The 19,329-nt window shown below is 38.5% G+C and overlaps 1 protein-coding gene across 2 annotated transcripts in view; it reads left to right on the top strand.

Annotated features, from left to right (window-relative positions):
• The window catches only part of HSD17B11 (hydroxysteroid 17-beta dehydrogenase 11), a 41,703-nt gene that overhangs the window by 18,507 nt on the left and 3,867 nt on the right, over positions 1–19,329 (top strand). For both annotated transcript variants that reach the window (XM_042935947.1, XM_042935948.1), the window contains exons 5-7: positions 1,488–1,594; positions 7,336–7,473; positions 17,135–17,251. In XM_042935947.1, the coding sequence (XP_042791881.1) occupies positions 1,488–1,594; positions 7,336–7,473; positions 17,135–17,251 (362 nt within the window). The remainder of the gene's footprint in view (positions 1–1,487; positions 1,595–7,335; positions 7,474–17,134; positions 17,252–19,329) is intronic.

Genomic DNA, 19,329 nt, shown 5'->3' on the forward strand with positions numbered 1-19,329 from the left:
TTTTCTTTTATTTTTAAAAAAATTTTTAGTGTTTATTCATTTTTGAGAGAGAAGGGGGGAGGGACAGAGAGAGAGGGAGACACAGAATCTGAAGCAGGCTCCAAGCCCCAGGCTCCCAGCTATTAGCACAGAGCCTGACATGGGGCTCGAACCCATGAACAGCGAGATTATGACCTGAGCCAAAGTCGGGCGCTCAACCAACTGAGCCACCCAGGTGCCCCCCAAAGAAGTCAATTTTCTTTCTTCCTTTTTTTTTTTAATGTTTATTTGTTTTTGAGAGAGAGAGAGAGAGACTGAGCATGAGTGGGGGAGGGGCAGAGAGAGAGAGGGAGACACAGTCTCCAAAGCAGGCTCAAGTCGGAAGCTCAACGGACTGAGTCACACAGGTGCACCCAGTCAATTTTCATGCTGTGGTCAAATCTCATCAACCATTTTCCCTCCCCGCCCCTTAAAAATATTAATAATAATAATTAATTAATAATAAACTTCAGCTGTTATATATGTTTTAATTTTGAACTGGATTCTTAAAAAAAATTAAAAACAAAAATAAAATAGATTCTCACATCTCTATGTGATCTTATTTATGAAAGAAGGAATTAGAGATAATCCAAGTCCTCTTCTGTGGTTCTGTTAAAAGTGAGCCCAGTTTGCTTTTCAGATTCTCAGGAGACTCAGGCCTTGAGTATTTTCTGGCCCCAAAGCTGCAAACTTTATTATAAATCTCACCATTCAAGGTCTATAGATTATATATATAGAGAAAAAAAAAAAAGAATTTCTGAAGAGGCTGAAAATTGCCCAAATAGCCCATTCCTGAAAGGGCCTCTTAAAGTTTTCTTGGATGTCAGTTTGGGAAGCATAATCTCAAAAGAATGTTGGAGTTGGTAAAAATGCAGTATTATCTTATGTCAGTATTTCCAAATTATTGACCTATGTCTTTGTATTTTTATAACTTACAAGCGTGCCTGTCTTTCTGCCTCTGTTAGAATGTAGGGCATTGCCTTAATTGTTTTTGAATCCTCATCACATAATAGGTGCTCAGTAAATATTTATTGCATTCGGTGACTACTAGAAGATTGCTGTTCACTTCAGTATTTTGGTAAATGACATAACCAAACTATTTGCTAACAATTTCACATTGCATATAAATTCTTTTGATAACTATAGATTATTATATCTATTCAATATATGAAATGATAGAAAGTATCAGTGACAAAAGGTAAAGAGAGGACCAGGGCATATTAGAAGTTCACAATTTAAGTGAAATGGATTCTTAAGTTTTCAGTATCCATTGCCTTGCTTAGTTTTTCTAATCCAGGCATCCTATCCATTTGCCTCATGTGGCCACATTTGGCAGTTAATCTAAATTTTTTTTCTTTTATACTAGGAAAATGTTAATAAAGTATAGTTTTGTCTGGAAATCTTCCCAATAGGTCTACAAAATCAGAAATAACAATATACCATTGTCTCTTAATCAACACTATTTCTAGACTACAAAAGCATTTCTTCCAGTGATGATGAAGAATAATCATGGCCATATTGTCACTGTGGCTTCAGCAGCTGGGCATACTGGGGTCCCCTTCTTACTGGCATATTGGTAAGTCAGGATGTGGTTCCTTAATTTGTTCCTATGCTTGTATGTGATTTCTTACCCTAATGAAAACTACCGTTAATGATGATAAACTTGAAGTTGCCGAAATAGTCAGTTGCACAGTCTCTTGTACAATAGCTTTATCAATCATTAATCCCCTCCAGGCTGACCATTCTAGAGGTGGCTGCAGGGAAATTGTCCAATTAGAAGGCAGCTCTTAAAGCAGTTCTCATCCCTTGTAGGAGCAAGAAATTATACAACAAGAGTAATCTTTTTGTACCATGAATAAAAGTTAATAATTTTTAATAAAGTAACTTTGTGGAAACAAAGTAAAGAGAAAGTATAATCCAGGATTCTAAATGTTGTAAACATCTAAATAGTGGAATTGTAAAAAAGAAAAACTATAATAGTTATCCATTTAAAAATCCCTGCCATTGTAATAACTGAAGAACTTAACTATCACAAGCAGGGAACAGTAATGGTGTGCTCCACTGTATACTGTAAAGACAATTCTTTGCAATATAGTGAGGCCACCATAGCCAACAGGAACCTACGGGTTGCACATACCCCAACAGTGCTTGGCCAATTTCTAGAAACAACAGATATAGTTGTATGTGTATAAATATATAAACACAGGCATGGGTGGGTATCTTGTTTTTATATAATATATACACGTGTATACATATGTATGTATGCATGTATATAAAAGATATATATCTTGCATTTAAAAGTTTGCAAGGTGGGAATGCAAGCTGGTGCAGCCATTTGAAAACAGTAAGGAGGTTCCTCAAAAAATTAAAAATAGAACTACCCTACAACCCAGCAATTGCACTACTAGGTATTTATCCAAGGGACATATGCACCCCAATGTTTATAGCAGCACTATCAACAGTAGCCAAAGTATGGAAAGAGCCCAAATGTTCATCGATGGATGAATGGGTAAAGAAGAAGTGGTATATATATACAATGGAGTATTACTCAGCAATCAAAAAGAATGAAATCTTGCCATTTGCAACTACATGGATGGAACTGGAAGGTATGATGCTAAGCGAAATTAGTCAGAGAAAGACAAATATCATATGACTTCACTCATATGAGGACTTTAAGAGATAAAACAGATGAACATAAGATAAAGGAACACAAAAATAATATAAAAACAGTGAGGGGGACAAAACATAAGAGACTCTTAAATATGGTGAACAAACAGAGGATTACTGGAGGGGTTGTGGGAGGGGGATGGGCTAAATGGGTAAGGGGCATTAAGGAATCTACTCCTGAAATCATTGTTGTGCTATATGCTAACTAATTTGGATGTGAATTTAAAAAAATAAAATTAAAAAAAAAGAAAAATATAAGATGGTCCACAGTAATTAACTCATATATATTAGTATTTCCCAATATGTTAAGGCAAAGGCAGGTATATCTACTGAAAATGCCCAAGGAACAGCTTGAATTTTTTAGGTAGGTTAACCAATGAAGAAACTTATATTCTATAATTAAAATAGAATCAACTTTTATCCAGAGAATGCAGTAATTTAGCCTTAATGACTGACATTTGACAGGGGAGACCAAGGTCATTCTAAGACGTCTGATTCTTAAGTTGCACTCTTTACAATCTTTCCACAAAACTCATCTCCCATAGGAAACCAAATCAAATCATTATTTGATATGCCTTAAGGTTACTAAAGATGAGGAGAATAAATTGTTTTAGTGTCTAGACATTTTCCTTTAACAAAAGTTGTTAATATCCTGGTCAGAAACCATGCCTAATTATGTGTTCTCTGCTGCACTTGGACCTCAATACCTATTAAGTAACAACAGCAACAAGAGGGGTGTGTGGTTCCCAGCCTCATCCCTAGACCGTTGCAAAACTCCTCTGTCACATGGTATGCATAAGCTAAGGCTTTCCCATCCAGTCCAAAAGGAAATAGTCCAGAAACAATTCAGTTATCTTTTACCTGAGGGTCCCATATACTGTGGGTATAGTAAGTAATTCATGAATGTTTATTTTCCTTGAAAAGTCAAGATGAGCTTACTGTGCTTCTGTTTATCTGTTTTGTTTTGTTTTTACTCTTTGATCTCTCATGAACAGTTCATTGTAGCTTTATCCAGAAGCCATTGAAATGAGAGTTATCTAATTATCTTTGAACTTTACTGCAGTGGCAGAAATCATTCTAAGCATTGTAATTTGTGTATTACATATCTTAGTGACGTTAAAGATGGAATTTATTTTCTAATGTGACCTTGTGGCATGTACTATAACCCCAAAAAGCCTGTAACTATATTTTCTAATATGGCACAAAAAAGTATATAGACACTTATTAAATCTGGAATTATGTGAAAAAAATAAATAAAAGTTTGCAAGGATATATATCAAGCCATTTTACTCGAACCACACCTAGAGAGTGGTTATTCTTTGGTAATGACAAGTAATTTTATTTTGTTCATCTATATTTTCTGTCTTCCTTTCCTTCCCTTCCCTCCCTTTTCCTTTCCTTTCCTTTCCTTTCTTTTCTTAACATATATTTGTTTTCTAATAGTTTCTAAAATGGGGTGCCTGGGTGGCTCGGTTGGTTGAATGTTTGACTTTTGTTTTTGGCTTAGGTCAAGATCTTACATTTCATGAGTTTAAACCCTACATTGGACCCTGCACTGGTAATGGGAAGCCTGCTTGGGATTCTCTCTCTCTCTCTCTCTCTCTCTCTCTCTCTCTCTCTCTCTGCCCCTTCCCCACTTACTCTCTCCATCTCCCTTGAAATTAATAAATAAACTTAAAAACATTTTTTTTTTATGAACATAGACTTGGATTGAGTTTTTGGGTTTTGGGGGGGTTTTGTTTTTTTTTAAGATGAAATAGCTGTTGAAGCAGTTACAGAACAGATGTGTGATGCAGATCATGTATTGTCTCTTTCAAACCCAGTTTAGGTTAGGTGATTGTCCCCTGGCCATCAAAGGCTCACATCATTTGGCATTGTTTCCCTTGATGAAAGCTAGCTGCAGGTGTTGCTACTCAGCTACTACACGAACTTCTACTCTCTGCCAGATTCTTAGTCCCTGGGCATTGAGGTAACCCAAGAGAATCAGAGGATCCAACAGGGCTGTGAATGCCCTGTCATGCTTCCTCGTCTTTGCCATGGTAAATACTGTAACTCTCTTTTTTTTTTTTTTTTAACGTTTATTCATTTTTGGGACAGAGAGAGACAGAGCATGAACGGGGGAGGGGCAGAGAGAGAGGGAGACACAGAACCGGAAGCAGGCTCCAGGCTCTGAGCCATCAGCCCAGAGCCTGACGCGGGGCTCGAACTCACAGACCGCGAGATCGTGACCTGAGCCGAAGTCCGACGCTCAACCGACTGAGCCACCCAGGCGCCCCTGTAACTCTCTTGATTCTAATTTGATTCTACTCCACTGAATGTTTAGCTATGAAAACCGAGAGAACATGTTCTGTATGAGAAACTATTGATAGTGCTTTCAGCAGAAGCAAAAGTTCTCATCAAGTGTTGTCAAAGCAGGAATGGCATACACAGTTTGTGTGCAGATTGCACACTACACAATTCTAGGGGGCACTGTGCATATTCGGGTCCCCTTAAACTTAAAAAATCTTCCAGGAGATGGCAGTAAAGTAGCTTTAGAAGAGGAGTAGGTTTTTCTGACTCACACAAAGGCACCCTTTGGGCTAGAAATAGAAATGTGCTGTGACTGTCTGGATGTATATATGACTGAACCCAAAAGGCCTGTATATAAACTTGTAAGATTCTGGCAGGTGGGTGTGAGGACCTCACCCTGCGGCTGCCCAAGACAAACCTCCGGGTTCCCTTACTTGTTAAATCTGCCACTTGCCAATCTGGAGTGGCCTGCCTCTTTCTTTGCTCTCTCCCCGCCCTCTGTGTGCAGGGGAGGTGTGGGGGCAGTTTCAGATCGTACTCAAGGAGCTCCAGAGGAGATTGCAAACCAACAACCTCCACAGTGCTTCAGCTTCCTTTTTGGTAAATGGGGATCATAGTAATACCTATTTCAAAGAGTTGTTGTGAGGAGCAAATGCAGTTAATACATCGGAAAAACTGAGGACAGTGCCTGACGTGTAGTAATCAATTTTACGTGCGATTATTTTTGTGTGGTTTTTCAAGTTAAGATTTACATTTTTCTTTCTGTTTTTTTAAATTTTTTTTTTTTAATGTTTATTTCTGAGACAGAGAGAGACAGAGCATGAGTGGGGGAGGGGCAGAGAGAGAGGGGGACACAGAATCCGAAGCAGGCTCCAGGCTCTGAGCTGGCAGCACAGAGCCGGACGCGGGGCTCGAACTCACCGGCCAGCAGCTCATGACCTGAGCCGAAGTCGGACGCTTAACTGACTGAGCCACCCAGGCACCCCAAGATTTACATTTTTCATGAGTAAATCTAGCCATCTATCTTTTAAGCCTTCAGTATATGTCTAAGGTTTAAAAGAAAAAAAAAAGTTGAAAGAGAACTTTGCATAGCTTTGTATTTTCCAAAGCACAGGTTAATTGGCAAGAATTTACAGCTACTTTGTGTAATTGCTAATAAATACAGACTTATAGAAAAATAATCTAGTAATTGATGGCACTGAGTTGCACATTTTAAAATGGTTAAAATGGCAAATTTTATGTTATGTATATTGTCACACAATTAAAAAAATTTTTTTAATGTTTATTCATTTTTTGAGAGAAAGAAATAGAGGGGGGGGGGGGGTGGGGCGGGTGCTGAGAGAGAGGGAGACACAGAATCCGAAGCAGGCTCCAGGCTCTAAGCGGTCAGCACGGAGCCTGATGTGGGGCTTGAACCCACGAACCATGGGATGATAACCTAAACCGGAGTCAGTCACTTAACCGACTAAACCACCCAAGCACCGCTATTTTCACATAATTTTTAAAAATCAGTAATATTCCAAAAACCACTGAATTATACACTTCAAGTGGGAGAGTTATATGATACATGAATTTATTTCTCAATAAATTTGATTTAAAAAGAAAAAAAAACCTAACTGGAAAAGTAATGTCTGCTTAAAATATTATTAATTTGCCTCTCTTGGCAAATGAAGGAGATGTGACAGTAAGAATTGCTTTGCATTTTGATTTATTTATTTGACAAATGTTTTTTGAGCAGCTATTATAAGCCAAGCACTATGGTAGGCCCTGGGGATTCCTTGGAAACCAAAATAGTCACAGAGCTTATAGTACAAGTTTGAGGGACAGATGTTAAAAAAAAAAAAAAAAATTCACCCAAACAAGTATTTAATCACAAATCCAAAACAGGCTGTCATGTAAAACTGAAGATTATTACATAATGGAAATAATTTAGACTAGGGGTCAGGAAAGGCCTCTTTGAGGAAGTGAAGCAGAGTCTGAAAGGGAAAATGGGACTTGTCCGGGAGAATTTACCCAGGAATTCCCTGGATGTATTAAATAATTAACAGGCTATGGCGACATTAAATCTTATGGAAACAGCAACAACAAAAACCAACGCTTTACCAGTTTTCCTAGCAAGACCCACTCAGTTCTCGCTCCAATAAGTGTTCTGTGTCAATGCTTCTTAGACTTTAATGCCTATAAATTTACCTGAGGATCCATAATGCACGTTCTGATTTGGTAGGTCTGGGCTGGCCCCTGAGACTCAGCTGATGGCCATGAGGCTCGGCAGAGGACCACACTTAACTAGAGAAAACAGACATCTGAATTCAATAGATACCACAGCTTTCTCTAATTATCTTCTGGCCTGTTTATTTCCAGTTCAAGCAAATTTGCTGCTGTCGGATTTCATAGAGCTTTGACTGAAGAACTGGCTGCCTTAGAAAGAACCGGAATCAAAACAACATGTCTCTGCCCTAATTTCATAAATACTGGCTTCATCAAAAACGCAAGTACCAGGTAAGTTGAGACAGAAATGACGACAAAAGGATTGGTGATTGCTATGAATATCAGCCATTCCGTGGGTTTTCTTAAATATTTTAATCCTTAAAACACCTGACATTCAATTCCCTTAGCTCATCTCAATTTCAGCTCCTGCAGATTGTGGGAAAGCAGGTGAGGCAAAGAGAAGGGGAGAATATATGTAAACATAAATATGAGGAACTCAGGTGAACTTGGTAATCCTCCTTTTTTTTCTTTTCCTGAGCAGTGGTTTTCTGACTTAAGTATACATACCTTTCACCAGGAGTGCTTGGGAACCATGTAGAGGTCCGACTCCCAGAGATGTTGATTGCTTGCGTTTGGCTAGGAGAGGGTAGTGGTGGGGAAGGGGCCTTGGGACTCTGTTTAACAAGCATCATCGGTAATCTAGAGATTATCCTCCATAGTGAGCACTAGTCTTTACTTAGTTAAAAAATAAAACTATATGGCTCAGCATCCGACTTCAGCTTAGGTCATGATCTTATGGTTTGTGAGTTGAAACCCCATATTGGGCTCTTTGCTGTCAGCTCAGAGACCTCTTTGTTCGGATCCTCTACCTCTCTGTCTGCTCCTCCCCTGTGTGCACTCTCTCTCTCTCAAAAATAAACATTTTTTAAAAACTTATAAAACTATAAAGGATAAGCTCTGAGGTTAGTTTTTTTTTTTAAGTTTATTTATCTTGAGAGAGACAGACAGCACAAGTGAGGATGGGCAGAGAGTGAGAGAGAGAATCTCAAGCAGTCTCCGAGCTGCCATTGTAGAACCTGATGTGGGGCTCAAACCCATGAGGCTGTGAGATCATGACTTGAGCTGAAACCGAGAGTTGGATGTTAACCATTTGAGCCACCCAGGTGCCCCAGAGGTTAATTTTTAATGTTTCTTTTCTTTGGGAGTAGTTTTAATGTCTTTGTAACATGATGCATAACTTTAAAAAATTCCAACATACAGAAAAATACGAATAAGTAAGAAAGTTTCTTTTTAAATTGCCTTGAAACCTTCTATCTACTGCAAACTACTCAACATTTTGATGAACATCCTTCCAGACATCTCTCCATGTATAGCTTAAATGTCTAAATTATATGTAACTGGCATATATTACACGTGGGGTTCTGAAAACTGTAGGTAAACTACTTATTTCCCTCAGCATTATGTCATGGACATCATTTCATGTCAGTAAAGACAGAACTTTATCATAAATTGTGTTGGTTACTTAGTCTGAACATTAGTATCTACTAGTGATTTTTACCCTGGCACAGCTGTCATGAACACCCTAGTGATGAAGTTTTGGGGTGATGGGGGGTTCGTAAGGTCCAGAGTTGCCAGCCAAGAAAGAATTCTTGAAGACGTTTTTGGTGCCAAACTAGTGATTTTATTAAAGCATGGGGACAGGACCCATGAGCAGGAATAGCCACATGGGGTTGTGACAGGTAACTCATTGTATACCCTCAGGTTGGGGCAGAGTCAAAGATAGAGTAAGTCTCTAAGGTATTTTGGAAGCAAGGTTTTTAGGACCTTGAGTGGCTAGCTGTTCCTAGGGAAACACCACTTATTACCATTTAATAAAACCCCAGTCATGAGACTCTTCAGATGTATATGGGGAGGGGGGCATAAACTTGGAGGATAACTGACAACATATATCTTGGGGCAATTGAGATAAAGGAAGTAGACTTACAGGATCCTCAAGGTTGTGACAGTGTTAAGCCAAGGTTCTCTTTTGCCCCTAGCAAACTGTCATCATCCAGGCAGCTGAGCCCCTATAGAGGGAGGTCACTCTGCTGGTTTGAAGGACTCGTCAATGGGCTGTAGGCAGTAAGGGAATTTAGTTTTTCATTTGTCTTAGTTTCCCACATCACCATGGCAATTTGCTTTGTTCTTCGGTAGCCAGGAGTGTCTGAGGAATATCACACACATTCCACCTGGGGGGTGGGGGGAGTGGGTATGTGTGTGCCAGCCTGTATTTTGCCCTCAGCTTGCCCCAAGCTCCCTCATCACTAATGCGCACATATTTTCACATTTTGGTGGTGTCTCCTTCAGGTAGATTTTAGAAGAGGGATTACTGGGTCAAAGGGTGTACACATTTTAAATATTCGTACGTGCTGCCAAACTGCCCCGGAAGTGTTTCACCAATCTGCACCTGTACCCACGGGGGAGGAAGAGCGCCACCGCTTTTCTACTTCCTCAGCAGCCTGCTTTTTTAAATGTTTATTTTTTGGTAGTTTGACTTCTTTTTTTTTTTTAATTTTTTAAAATGTCCATTTATTTATTTTGAGAGAGAGACTGTGCAAGCAAGGGAGGGGCAGAAAGGGGAAGGTGGAAAGAATCCCACGCAGGTTCTGTGCTGTCAGCACAGAGCCTGACACGGGGCTCGATCCCACAAGCCATGAGATCATGACCTGAGCCGAAATCTAGAGTTGAATACCCAGCTGACTGAGCCACCCAGGCACCCCAGTAGTTTGACTTCTTTTGTGAATTGCCTGTTTCATGACCTCTACTCACCTTTTCTATTGAGCTATAGAGTTTTAAATTAATATCTATAAGTTCATTGTACATTCAAGATACTATCTTATATGTCATACACATTGCATATATTTTTCCCCAGTTTGCTATTTGCCTTTCAACTCCTTTTTATTTAGTTTTACATTAAAACTTCTCAGTTTATTTTCCATCATGGCCTATAGGTTTGGCGAGATATTTATAAAGGTCTTTTTCAGCCCAAGCTTTTAAAAATACCCACCTATATTTATTTCTCCAGTACTTTTATGGTTCGATTTTCACATTTGGAGCTTTGCTCCACACAAATTTACTTTAAGAAATAAGGTCATGGTAGGGGCACCTGGGTGACTCAGTTGGTTGAGCCTCTGACTCTTGATTTCAGCTCAGGTCATGATCCCAGGGTCATGAGATCGATTGAGCCCTGTGTCCCTGCTTGGGATTTTCTCTCTCTCCCTCTCTCTCTCTCTCTCTCTCTCTCTCTCTCTCTGCCTGTCTCCCCTGCTTGCATGTTCTCGCCCTCCTTCTAAAATTAAAAAAAAAAAAAAAAAAGTCACCGTATAGCTTGTTTTTCCCAAATAGTTAATGAATTATTTTGCATTATTTATTAAATAATACTGGGGCGCCTGGGTGGCTCAGTCAGTTGAGCGTCCGACTTCAGCTCAGGTCACGATCTCACGGTCCGTGAGTTCGAGCCCGGCGTCGGGCTCTGGGCTGATGGCTCAGAGCCTGGAGCCTGCTTCCGATTCTGTGTCTCCCTCTCTCTCTGCCCCTCCCCCGTTCATGCTCTGTCTCTCTCTGTCTCAAAAATAAATAAATGTTAATAAATAAATAAATAAATAATACATCATTTCCTTCACTACTTTGAAATGTTGTCTTTATAGTAAATCTGCATACATACTGGGATCTATCATGCTGATAAGATTCAATTTTTATTTATTTATTTTTTAATGTATGTTTAGTTTTGAGAGAGACAGAGTGTGAGTGGGGGAGGGGCCGCAAGAGATGGAGACACAGAATCTGAAGCAGGTTCCAGGCTCTGAGCTGTCAGCATAGAGCCCTACATGGGGCCTGAACTCACAAACCACAAGATCATGACCTGAGCTGAAGTCGGACGCTTAACCAACTGAGCCACCCAGGTGCCCCTAAGATTCAATTTTTAAATTTCATTTTGCCTCTTTCCCCCAATTCATCTGCCTTTGGTAAAAATATGTTTTAAATTAATGAAGAATATTCAATGTGGCACTTTGGGAAAATATCAGGTTCTATTTAAATACATCTTAATGTAAATATGTCTACCCACAGGTATAGAGTAGAAAGCCAACATCAAGCAGAAATTTGGTAGCTGTGCAAAGATCTGATGCCCTACAAAGAATCTATCAAATTGTCCTAAAAGTCCATTTTTAAGATACAATTTTGTTAGAAAACAAAAGCATATTTATTTCAGAAGACCTAGTGTTTAAACTCATCTGTATTAATCAAATAAACCCTAATTGGACTCTGAAGAGAAAACAAAAGATGAATTATTTCGGGGTCCTGAGGAGTGGAACTGACCAGAAGTAGAAAGAGGATAAAACTTCATTAAACTGTCAAACAAGTACTGTATGATCTCACTTAAGTGTGGAATCTAAAAAAGCTGGACTCATAAAAACACAGTAAAATGGTGGTTACCAGGAGTGGGGGAATTGAGGAGATAATTGTTTCAGGATATAAGCTTGCAACCAGTAAGTTAACTCCTGGAGTTCTAATGTGCACCATAGTGATCATAGGCAGCAATACTGTATTATAAACATCAAAGTTGCTAAGAGGCTAGATCTTAATTGTTCCCATCACACACAAAAAATAACCATGTGATATGATAGAGGTGTTAGCTAATTCCACAGTGATAATCATATTGCAATATATAATTGTATCAAATCAACACATTGTACACCTTAAACTTACATGTGATATGTGATGTGTCAATCATATCTCAATAGAACAAATAAATTTTTTTAAGAGTTCATTAAAATTAAAAGGGAGTGTCAGAGAGAAGAGTACCATCCTCAAGGGTAAGATTTGCCAATTTCCTCCATTATTTAATTATTTTCAGGGGGAAAACTCTCATTGGATCCTAATATAATATTTTGAGTCAACTTTTTCACTCAGACTGTCTTTCAGCAGTTAAAAACAGGTACCATATTTTTATAAAATTATAATTGGGTTTTTTAACCTTGCCCCCAGGACAAGGCTACATAAACTAACGTTCCTTGTGGGCAAGAGTGCCCTCTCTGGCAAAGCTCTACTAGTGACAATTAAAAAAATAATTGGGGGAAATAAATAAATAATAATTGGGAAGCTTGCTATGGGGGGAAAAGGATAAATCGAAGTTGGCAGGAGTCTAGACCAATCACAGGAATATAACCTGGTTTAACAAGGGTCTGGGTCTTGGTCCCTGCCACATGAACCCCTTTGAAGATAAACTGATATTAGAGTAGATACCAACGGTGAAGTTGGTTTTAATCTAGAAACTTAGTGCTAATTAGAAGACAGATCTTACTCTATATTGTGGACACTACATAAAATTTGTAATTTTCTTTTTTTTTTTTTTAATATTTTTAATGTTTATTTATTTTTGAGAGACAGAGAGAGACAGCATGAGTGGGAGAGGGCAGAGAGAGAGAGAGGGAGACCCAGAATATGAAGCAGGCTCCAGGCTCTGAGCTGTCAGCCCAGAGCCTGACGCGGGACTCGAACTCACAGACCGCGAGATCATGACCTGAGCCGAAGTTGGACGCTCAACCCACTGAGCCACCCAGGCGCCCCAAAATTTGTAATTTTCTTAAAACTCATGACAATGCTTTTGCTTGTAGAGATTAAGTAATTTACCTGTAAGGAACAGAACTGAGCCTCAGGCCAAACCTTTTCCCTTTTTACACAGAGGAGGGCCTTTCTGAAAGAAGGAAACTAAACAAACCTCGAAATGATTGATTCCAAAGAATTTGTATCATATTAATGTTGGGACTTACATTCCCTTTTAAAGCACATCAAAGATACCGTTTATTGATTCTTATATTTACACATCTAACACACTGCAAAGAAACTGGTTTACTATAGCAGTTATAATTCAGCATAATCTGAGTTAATTGGAATTAAGTGTAATCAGGTGTTCTGAGTAATTTTTTTTGACAGCTAAGAGTTATTTGCATTAAATAAACTTGGATATCAAGAAATCGTTTTATTAAAAACATTTTTTGAAAGCCTGCTAAATAGGTGCCCGACTAGGCGTAGATACCTTATATAAATTACCTCTAATCTCTAATCTAGGAGGACTAGATTTGGCACCAGGACATAGTTTGCCTATCCTTGCTCTAATGTTTATCTGCAAGATAAGTCTTACAATGCCCATTTTATGAACAAAGAAACTGTAAGTTGGAGAAGTTAAGAAGATTGCTCAAGGTCACACAGCCTGAAAGTGGCAGACTGGAATTCCTACTAGCTCCCTAACTCCAACTGCCCTGCTATTCCTAGCTTTATTTCTTAACATAAATTAAAAAAATTTTTTTTCAGTGTTTATTTATTTTGAGAGAGAGAGAGAGAGAGAGAGAAAGAGAGAGAGAATGGGGGAGGGGCAGAGAGAGGGAGACACAGAATCAGAAGCAGGCTCCAGGCTCTGAGCAAGCTGTCAACATAGAGCCCGACACGGGGCTCGAACTCACAAACCGTGAGATCACGTCCTGAGCCGAAGTCAGACACTTAGCTGACTGAGCCACCCAGGTGCCCCACTTTACATAAATTTTTAATTGAAGATTTTGTCCTGAGAAACACCATATTTAAAATGTGTACTAGATATGTCATTGGAGGTATCTTTATTGCTTTTGTGATAATGTATAATGATTATAAACAAAATTTAAATAATGTAGAGAAAAGCCCCTTCAAAGCTATAGATACTGTTAGGTCTAGTTGATTTATATTTTTGTTCAAGTCTTCTATTTCTTTGCTAATCTTTCTAGTTGTTCAATTCATTTTTGAAAGTAAAATTAATGTCTCCAATTCTTATTTTTAAACTGTATTTTCTCAATTCCATCAATTTTTCTTCATGTATTTTGGAGCTATATCATTAGGTATATGAATAGTTTTTCATAAAATGTTCTTCCCTTGGGGCACCTGGTGGCTCAATCAGTTGAGCATCTAACACTTGATTTCAACTCAGGTTATGATCCCAGGGTCATGGGACTGAGCCCCAAGATTCTCTCTCTCTACGCCTTTCCCCTACTCCTGTGCACACTCTCTCCCCAAGATAAAAAAAATTTTTAACGTTTGTTTTAAAAAATAAATAAATAAATGTTTTTCTCTCAAATAAGTTATCTCTCTCTTTCCAATTAGTGATATAAACAATGTAACATAATCTGAATTTATGAATTAAGTGAAATTGGATATTCTGATGGAGCTTTTTGACAGTCAAGATTTATTTTTGTTTAATATCCTTTTAAAAACATCTATCCTCCTACATAAAATATGCATTAAAATTTTTCTCTAAAAATTTAGTTTTTGTGTGCGCTACAGAAAGATACTAGTTTTTGTTGGCTAGCACCATAAGAAAGAAAATGTTATGAAAGAAGGTGATGGGTAACATTTGTGTCATATGACTGTATTAAGTACTTCCCTACACATTACCAGTGGAGTGCTGAAGTCAGCTTAGACTCATTTGGGGGCACAATGTTAATAGCTTGAAATCGGCCATGGTTCTTACACCATAGAAAGTAAATGGTACAAAACAGATAATTCTGTGCCCTAAAGAGCCAGTTGTGAAACATTTACTAGCAAACCACTGCATTAACTCCAGTTTTCAGATAAAACACAAAAACAAAAACTTCTAAACTTTAAAGAGTAGAAATATCTTCCCCCAAATTACTCAGCTACTTAAGTGGTAGTTCGATTAATCAAACATAGTCCTTCTACCTGAAAATACCCTTTGTCCCTAAGTATTCCTATGCCCCACATGCATTCTCCTACCCCACACCAACAGATGGGCCTGAAGTGTTTTTGAATAGTTTCTACAAAATCGGTCATGAACATTTATTTCATAGGATTTACAACTCTTGTTAACATTAGACTGTCATAGGAAAACATTTTTCCATGTACTGATATTTTAATGTTTAAGATTTTATTCTGCCAATAAGTTGATTTTCTAGAAGTCTTTTGGTCTTTTAAAAATCATGATATTGGCTAGCCATTAAATTTCATGAAAATTATTCTGGCAGAGGCTAAAACTTTGGATAAAGAGATCAAACACACTAAGAAAAGTTTAGTCAGTGCAACACCATTTGATTGATAGGCTCACAAGACCACAGTGTGAATAAGGGGGTATGCCGTACTGTTTACACAGGTGTTTGTGAGCTTTCATGGAGCCTGGGAATAGTGAAGTCTGGCAGCAATATGCTAGAAAGTTAATTTCCTTCTGGATACTTCAAGGCACAAGCATCCTTCACTTCCTAGATTCATCATCCTATTGCCCTAATACCCTGCCTATTGCCACAGGCTAAAGGAGTGCTTAGTCTTCTTCAAGCTTCCACTGCCTCCTCTGGACCAAAAGCTATCGCCTTTATTATTATATTTTCTCTCCTGTTGCTCTCCAGATTTTTCTTATGTAATTCTTCAGAGTCCAGGGTGAACACAGTGTTCTAATAAATGACTGGCCTATGCTGAGAATGAAAGATGATATCCTATATATATATTTTAAACTCTGCCCTCCTTCATGTAGTCAATGATCACACTCACTTATAAGCATACTACTATACTTCTCAACTGTCCCAATTTTACTTTGCTGCATATGTTTTCTATCTGAATGAACTATTCTATATTTGTTCCTAATGAATCCCATCCAATTCTTTTTGTCTCACTTCTCTTAACTAGTCACACACATTTAAAGTCTGCCTCCCCAAAATGTTAGTCAGTTTGGTGATGTTGACAAATTTCATGAGAGTATTCAATTATGTACCTTTTTTTCTAAGTCATTAATAAAATGTTAAAAACTGACAATCAATTCTTGTGTAACACCCATCCTTCTTTTTTTTCTTAAGTTTATTTATTTATTTTGTGAGAGAGAGAGAGAGAGAGAGAGCGCGCACAATCAGGGGACGGGCAGAAAGAGACGGATAGAAAGAGAATCCCCAAGTAGGCTCCACACTGCAAGCACAGAGCCTGATGTGGGCGTTGAACTGAAAAACCATGAGATCAGGACCGGAGCTGAAACCAAGAGTCAGACACTCAATCCACTGAGCCACCCAGAAGCCCCCCCACCCTTTTAAAATTTTTATTTGTTTATTTTCAGAGAGAGAAAGCAAGAGCAGGGGAGGAGCAGAGAGAAAGGGAGAGAGAGAATCCCAAGCAGGCGTCACACTGTCAGTGCAGAGCCTGACACAGGGCTCGAACTCACGAAACTGCGAAATCATGACCTGAGCTGAAACCAAGAGTCAGACACTTAACCGACTGAGCGACCCAGGCACCCCTTGTGTAACACCATTCTAAGTGCACATGTTCTAACAAAGGCCACTCTTTAGGGACCACATAGTGCATATGCCAGGGTGTTTAGACAGTGAAGATCTAACATGGAACTAAGTAACAAAAGCTGAAAATTAAATCAAGACCTAGTAAATATAAGGGTTCCATATGGAGATCAAGGACCTTGAGCTGAGCACACTTTTGTATTTTAATTTTCCCTGACACTTTAGAAATTGTTAACTAAGAGTCTTAGTGTGTAATAAAACTTGTGTAATGGTATTTGACTTTTTCCCCAAGACTTCTAAAGATTTAGAAGTGAATTTGTCAGTCTTAATCTAGCTGATTTATTTTTGAGTCCTGGCTCCTTCTGTAATTCTTATTTGCAAAATAGGGACTGTTGTGTCTCCTTTACAGGCTGTTGTAAAACTTCAGTGAGATGTCCTCTGTAAGAGTGTTTAGCACAATGTGCAGTACATGATAAGTGCTAAATAAATGGTTGTTACTATTAATGCTAAAACAGCTGCTTTTTTTGAGCACTTATAATGGATCAGATGCTACAGAGTCCTTTATGTTATGAGTCCTGTGGTAATTTATCATTTGTTTAGCACCAAACTAAAGCTAAAGTTTCAGTAAATGTTTTGTTGCTAAAGACTGCTTCTGATTTCAGTTTGGGACCCATTCTGGAACCTGAGGAAGTGGTAGACAAGCTGATGGATGGGATCCTGACTGAACAGAAAATGATTTTTATTCCATCTTCTATATGCTTGTTAACAGTACTGGAAAGGTAAGTGACAGTTATGTCTATCAGCATTATAAACAAAGATTTATGTGTTATATATTTTCACTCAGATTTAAAACCAGACATTTGATAAAGTACAATTAAATGGAATTAAAGTAATAAAAATGATAGGCTTAAATAATCCCTCAGTGTGTTTTTTTTAAGTTTATTTTTTAAAGAGAGTGTGAACAGAGAGGGGGCAGAGAGCGAGGAAGAGAATCTGAAGCAGGCTCTGCACAGCCAGTGCAGAGCTGGATGTGGGGCTCCAGCTCACGAAACTGTGAGATCATGACCTGAGCCAAAACCAAGAGCCAGATGCTTAATCAACTGAGCTACCTGAACCCCAGTCCCTCAGCTTTTAAAACCACATTTGTTAATACTTGAAGCAAGGTTTATATAGCAGTTGGGTAAATGAACTGAATAATTTCCACAAGTTTTAAAGTTTGGTTTTGTTTTTTTTTTTTTAGAGAAGGTGTATATTTCTAGAAGTCTTGTCTCATAAATGAATGACTATAAAGAAGAATAGGTGTTTTTTTGTTTCTTTAAAAAAACATTTTTTTTAATGTTTATTTTTGAGAGAGAGAGACACAGAGAGACAGAGCTCAAGCAGGGGAGGGGCAGAGAGAGGGAGACACAGAATCTGAAGCAGGCTCCAGGCTCTGAGCTGTCAGCACAGAGCCCTACAGCGGGGCTCAAACTCATTATCCATAAGATTATGACCTGAGCCAAAGTCCAACATTGAACTGACTGAGCCACCCAGGCGCCCCAAAGAAGGATAGTTTTTTAAGCATTGTTACATAATAGAATCATAGGACAACCATATTAGAGATTTAGGTTTTAGATATTCATTTAAATATACAACAGATAATCATTGAGCTCTTGTTTTGTACAAATCATACCGAACCATAGAAATTGTTAAATAATCTTTTACAACTTTAAAGATCCTTGAGCCTTGCTACTTCCATGGACCAGCAACATCAGCACCACCTAGGAGTTTGTTAGAAATACAGACTCTCAAAAAAAATAAAAAAGAAGGAAAGAAAGAAGGAAAGAAAGAAAGAAAAGAAAGAAAGAAAGAAAGAAAGAAAGAAAGAAAGAAAGAAAGAAAGAAATACAGACTCTCTTGGTGTCCTGAACTAGAATTTGAATTCTAGTAAGATCTGCCATGTAGTTGATTTGAATACATACTCAAATTTGAGAAGTACTATTTAGAGCAGTAGCTCTCAGCTTTGGTCACATTGGAATTCGCTTAGGAGTTTTCAAAATACTAACGCCTGAGACCTACTCCCCAAGACTGATGTCATTGGTCTGGAGTGTGGTCTGGTCTCTGAGAGATACAACTTCCCCAGTAACTCTGATGTACAGCCAAGATTGGAAACCACTGGTTTAACCACCTTCCTCATAACACATTGCCTCATTATTCATATGTTAACACTGTGTGACAGTGAGGCTGATCCAGGTAGTGAGGGGAAGGTGAAGAGATGGCTTAGGTTAAAGGAAGAGAGGGAGGGAGGAAGGAAGGGAGGGAAGAGAGAAGAGAGAGAAAGGAAGGGAGGGAGGAAGCCTCTTGATCTTTGTCCCTACAGTCAGGCTTCTGCAACATGGTGGGGCATCAGGATCACTTAGGAAGATAATTTTAAAAATATAGATTCTTGGATGTCACCCCTAGAGGCTTTAATATTGGATGTTTTGGTTGGGACCCAGACATCTGTATTTTAACAGGCAACTGCCACAGGCAGTTGGTTGAAAGATCATACTTTGAGAATTACTGACCTAGGAACTGAAAACATTTCAAGAGATCAAAAGCATACATGACACATGTCAGGCTTTTTAGCCCCTTCTACAAAGAATTATGGTTGAACATACCTTAGAGGTTTAGATAATGAAACTCAAGAAGATCACCAAGGATCTCCTTGGTGAGTAACTAAGTTAAAACCTGTGAAGTGTTGAGCGTTTTGCTTGTTACATTTCATAAGTAAGCACTCAGTGATTACAGTCCTTTAGAATGTAAGTCTATGAGGGAAGGAAATTTGCCTGTTTTTCATCACTGTATGTAGCCCCTGTACTTTGGAGAGTTGATGCAC

Source organism: Panthera leo, chromosome B1 (genome assembly GCF_018350215.1).
Source record: "Panthera leo isolate Ple1 chromosome B1, P.leo_Ple1_pat1.1, whole genome shotgun sequence".
Taxonomy (NCBI): Eukaryota; Metazoa; Chordata; class Mammalia; order Carnivora; family Felidae; genus Panthera; species Panthera leo.